At 37.3% G+C, this 5240-nt stretch overlaps 1 protein-coding gene across 2 annotated transcripts in view; it reads right to left on the bottom strand.

Moving 5' to 3' along the window:
• The window catches only part of NUP62CL (nucleoporin 62 C-terminal like), a 76449-nt gene that overhangs the window by 38860 nt on the left and 32349 nt on the right, over nt 1–5240 (bottom strand). The window contains exons 2-3 of one of the 2 annotated variants that reach the window (XM_040629394.1): nt 4199–4303; nt 2594–2692 (exon numbers count right to left, since the gene is read on the bottom strand). In XM_040629394.1, coding sequence (XP_040485328.1) covers nt 2594–2692; nt 4199–4256 — 157 coding nt within the window. In that variant the 5' untranslated portion in view covers nt 4257–4303. The remainder of the gene's footprint in view (nt 1–2593; nt 2693–4198; nt 4304–5240) is intronic. The other variant, XM_040629397.1, reaches the window with a different exon arrangement.

Raw genomic sequence — 5240 nt, 5'->3', positions numbered from 1 at the left:
AGTAGAATTAAGGAGTCTGAGCAAGTAAAAATTAAGAATAAGCTAAAGGGCATGTGGGTAGCTCAGACAGTTAAGCGTCTGCCTTCAGCTCAGGTCAGGATCTCAGGGTCCTGGGATCAAGCGCCACATCAGGCTCCCTGCTCAGCAGGAAGTCTGTTTCTGTCTCTCCCTCTGCCCCTCCCCCAGCTTGCGCTCTCTCCCTCTCTTTCTCAAATAAATAAATAAAATCTTTTAAAAAAAAGAATAAGCTAAAATAGTAAGGTAGAAAAAGAGGTAAAGAAACCAATGGGAAGTTAGAAAAGAGAAGACTAGGGGCGCCTGGGTGGCGCAGTCGTTAAGCGTTTGCCTTCGGCTCAGGGCGTGATCCCAGCGTTCTGGGATTGAACCCCACATCAGGCTCCTCCACTAGGAGCTTGCTTCTTCCTCTCCCACTCCCCCTGCTTGTGTTCCCTCTCTCGCTGGCTGTCTCTACCTCTGTCAAATAAATAAAATCTTTAAAAAAAATAAAATAAATAAAAAAAAGAAAAAGAAAGACTCCTTATAAAGCTTTTCTTAACCCAAAGGTTTTGTTGTTTTTTTTTAAGTAATCTGTATTTCCTAGCATGGACAGATGTGTGAAGACGATATATAAGAAAATTCTAGGATTCTAGGATTACATGTGTGTATACTTATAATGATCCCATTTTTGTAAAACAAATAAATTCGACATATGTCTGTATGTGTTTGGAATAAAAGGCTGGAAAGATAAACACCAAACTGTTCACTCTAGAGACAGTGATATATGTATATATGTATATATACATGTGTGTATGATTTTTATAATAAAAAAAAGCAACTACCATCACTACCAAAACATTTCCACAAAGATGATGAATAATACCTTCAGGAAATTAATACCTGTCAGCCTAAACATAAAAGAATCTTGAGTCATAAAAAAATGGTATGATTATTTTAACCTTTTTAAACAGTATTTATCTTTGCTCTTTATTTTTCACAGTATTTTAAAAAGGTGTAAATTAGCTCTGCCATAGGAGATAATACTCAAATAACAATAGTATTTCAATTAATACCAAAAAAGCAATGGATTTGAGAACGAAAGTTTCCATCACAGTTTGATTTTGCAAGTTATAACTTTGGTCTAAACTAAATACAGTCAACTCTACATTATCTGTGTAGTAAAAAGCACAGTTCTATAAATAATACAAAATAACTGCATACCACATTTGCATTTAAATAAATCTCATTCTGATGGTCTTAAAGATCGTTATATAAAACAGTGAAAACATCCTTTAAAACATCCTACTATCCAATTTTCCTATCCAAACAAACATTTTCCATACAAAAGATATAAGACTGATAACAAGCAAGCTTCTCTTTAAACTTGCTGATTCTACCTAGGGCACAGAATAATCCCAAATGACAATAAATTTGCAGACACAGACACTTGAAAGCTGCCCTACAAGGCTGATTTGTGAGGTGAAGAGTCTGAGCAAGTAAATATGCTTGGGGAGAAGGAAAGGTGAGTAGGGGGAAAAAAACCAACTCTGGTTAAGGGTGTCAAGTTGAGATACGTTTGATGGGGGGATGGGTATATAAGGTAATGGTGGATGGAAAAGCCAGGAGGGATGGGTTAGTAGCAAAGGTACCAGTCTGCAGGAAGGAATCTGAGGCCTAGATGGGGAGGGGATGGGTTATGGCAGAGTCACCAAAGAGCCTGCCAATTCATATTTCAGTGACTCAACCCATGGCTGAAAGAATCAGTTCTTTGTTCAGCATTTTACGGGGGAAATTATGGGTTATGGTATTTGCAAATATGGTAACCTGTAAAGTCCTTAAGACACACTCTTCACAACTCTCATAGGTTGGCCAGTTGCCTAGTACACAGCAGAAACTCCGTTAAGCATCAGTCATGCAAAAGAATACATAAATAGATGGTGGACATTTCTGTTTAGGAATAATTACTTTAAATTTAAAATAGAGTGGCTTTTAATTTGTGCCAGGTTTGAGGAAAGATTTATTCAGCCTTACATAAACTTTTAAAATAAAACAAATAAGACTTTCCTAGAATAGAGTCTGACTTAAATGGTACGTTTAAGTACCAACTGACCCCTAACCACCCAGCTCACCATAAGCTATAAGGCTACGACTAGCCAAGTTCTCTTCAACCAACAATCTAACCAGCTCTTAACTGGCAGAAACAAATTTAGGATGGAAACTCCTGTAATCTACTTTAGGATAGGGTCAACTTTATTACAGGTCAAAACTTAAGTTTTAGGGGAAAAGAACTATCAATCCCAATATGTTGGGTCAATGTAAACACTATGATCAATAATAAAAATTCTTAAATTTAAAAATTGACAAGAATTTGATAGCAGCATTGATTATTGTCATCTCAAAGTAGTAGCATCAGTATCAAATGTCTCACTACACTTTGGCAATCATCACTATTGGTGTAACTTTTGCATACTCTGATGAAATGATCACAACTTACTTAGTCCTAAAAGCTATGGAATACAACTTACTGCTTGTTATACAGCACATTTCCACTGAGCATCCAAACACATCACACACCCCGATAATTCTCAAATCTTACTAGAAGCAGTATGAGCTGCTCCACCTGCTCCAGGGAATTTTAATCCAAATCCCAAAGTTATGCCACCAAATGTTCCAGTCGAAGTTGTTGGCGCACCAACTGCAGAGAATAACATAATATTACCTATTACACTTTAATTTAAAAACAGTGAGTAATTTAGATAGAGTCTCTTTCATCTGAAGAGTCCTTTAGAAACTTTTGGCTAAACTCCAAAAACCTACAGTCAATACATGTATAAGAAGTGTCCAGAAAAGGCAAATCTATGGAGACAGAAAATAGATTAGTAGTTGTCTGGGGCTGAGAGACCTTATTTGGATGACAGAAATGTTCTAAAACTGGATTACCCTTTTAGTGGTAGTTATGCAATTCAGTAATCTTATTAAAATCACTGAATTGTACACTTAAAATAAGTTAATTTTATATGTAAGTTTTACCTCATCAAAGTTAATTTTACAAATACTATGGTCGAGATTTCATTTAGTAGGCAAGGACATCAAAGACAGGAATGAAAACAAATCTGTCAAAGGTCAGAGGGCAAGTCTTTGATTAAAAATGGAATGCATTCAATAGTTATAACTTTCAACCTCAGACATGGTCATATTCATGAACTCTGTTGTAGCGGAGAAGGATATTGCTTACATATATCAAAAGGCTTCCAGAATCCCAGTCGTGTCTCAAAACTGGAAGTCTATTTGGTAGAAAATACAACTCAAGTGGTAACCAGCAATTTTAACTAACGTTTGCCTATTCCAACTTCACAAGAGGATAGGGATGACAGACCACTATTTTTCACCCTGAACTAGGCATGAGTAATTCCTGGCAAGTTTTATTCCCAGGAATGGTGACAATCTTGCTATAATAGGCCTGTGGGGGGACCATATTACAGGTAAGGTTATAATAACAAAGTCTAAAGATAAATGTCATGGCAACCTGAAGATATCTCAAAAACAGAGTCAGCTTATATGGACCTGAAAGAAAGAATCGTTCAACATTTGCTGTTATTGTACTAATGGAAGATACATAGCAAAGAAGTTGGGGTTACAAGATAATTAATATCCCACTTCTCAGCTCAGCGCATCCAGATGTTCCTTTTCAAGGAGAGAAGCCACAAGGCAACACACGGTGTCAATTAAAACCCCAAATTGGTCCTTTTGTCATCCATCACTTCTGACAGGTAAAATGTAAGGACTACAAACCTGGTCTATCTAGAAGAATACATGATAGCAAGGCTCCAACATTTAATTCCCATTTTATCTTATTCACATGGATAATAAGACTTCTTCCCTTCAGACATACTTGGCAAAACTCCCACTCCTCCTATTCCCATTAGCTTCAAGAAGTTGTTACAAAACATTACAATGTTAATGAATTATATGCTTAAAATTATCACTTTAAGCTGGAATAATCATGTTAACATAAAATTCACAGCTAAAGCCATGACAATTAGGTTCTTAAGCAAAGCTACTATTGATAGCAGCAGTTACAGATGGGTTCGAGCATAATGATAATTTATGAGATGCAAGAGATCCATAGCTTATACTGGCAAATTGAGTTAAGTGGCCTGATGTGAAATAATGGTTATTTTCTTTGCAACCAGTAACTTACAAGAGAGCCCAGTAGCAGCAGTGGAAGTAGAAGCATTTGACATTGAAGTAAACAGCATGGTGCTTGAATGAGTAGTGGCGTCAGCAGTCGATGCTGAAGCCAAACCTAAAAATCAAAGTAACAAGCAGAAAAATATGTCACCAAAGAACAAGTTTTTAAAAATAAAACACCATTATAACAAGGTTCATTTATATGGAGAAATTGAAACAAAGCAAGGAAAATCAGATACTCTGAGCTCTAATAAATAAAACATAATAAACACCTGATTTAAAAAAAATAGCTATCAGTACTGCTTAGTATAGCCAGCCTTCTAGCATCATCATAACAAAGAAATTCTAATTTACTGAAAAAGTAAATGAAAGAGGGGGATCCACTTGAAGAACTGCCGCATAAGAAGTCCTGGGGACCTATTCACCAGTGAAACAACCATAACTGGTATAAAAAATAATAATAAAACAATTTGAAATCTCAGGAAATCGTCCAAAAGATATACAGCAAATAAAGAACATTTATTCAAGAAAATCTGCTAAGACTCGGTTATACCAGTGAGAGTCTAGCATATGAACTACAACCCACTCTCTTCATTCCCTCTAACCCCCTGCTCACCTTGAAGGAAGCCACAACTCCAGGCTGGAGTGACCAATAACACTGGCCCCAGCTCCCAACCAAGGGATACGGTATTTCATTGGGAAAGGCAAGCAGCCAGCAAAGCACCTCCAACACAGATTTAATGGGTTGAAATTCCTGGTGAGTACAGCCAAGAATTGAGGGACTCCCTTCCTTTAGTCAGCCCTCATTCATGGGGCAGAGGCTCTACACCAGTCCCAACAGGTTAAGAATACAGGGGCCCCATCACCCCTAGCAAGAGGGTCAGAGGAAACTGGCCCTACACAGCACCCACAGCACTGTTTCAAAAGTTTTGCCCAGGGATGAAGGAGGCCCATAAAAACAGCTCCCAAGCTATACCCAAAAGTACTGACTTTATTTGAAAAGGAGTGTGAGGAAATTCAAGCCAAAGGACTCCCTCAAAAAAAAAAAAAAA

This window comes from Ursus maritimus, assembly GCF_017311325.1.
Source record: "Ursus maritimus isolate PB19 chromosome X unlocalized genomic scaffold, ASM1731132v1 scaffold_X1, whole genome shotgun sequence".
NCBI classification, from domain to species: Eukaryota; Metazoa; Chordata; class Mammalia; order Carnivora; family Ursidae; genus Ursus; species Ursus maritimus.
This window is presented reverse-complemented; position numbering and strand designations above follow the sequence as displayed.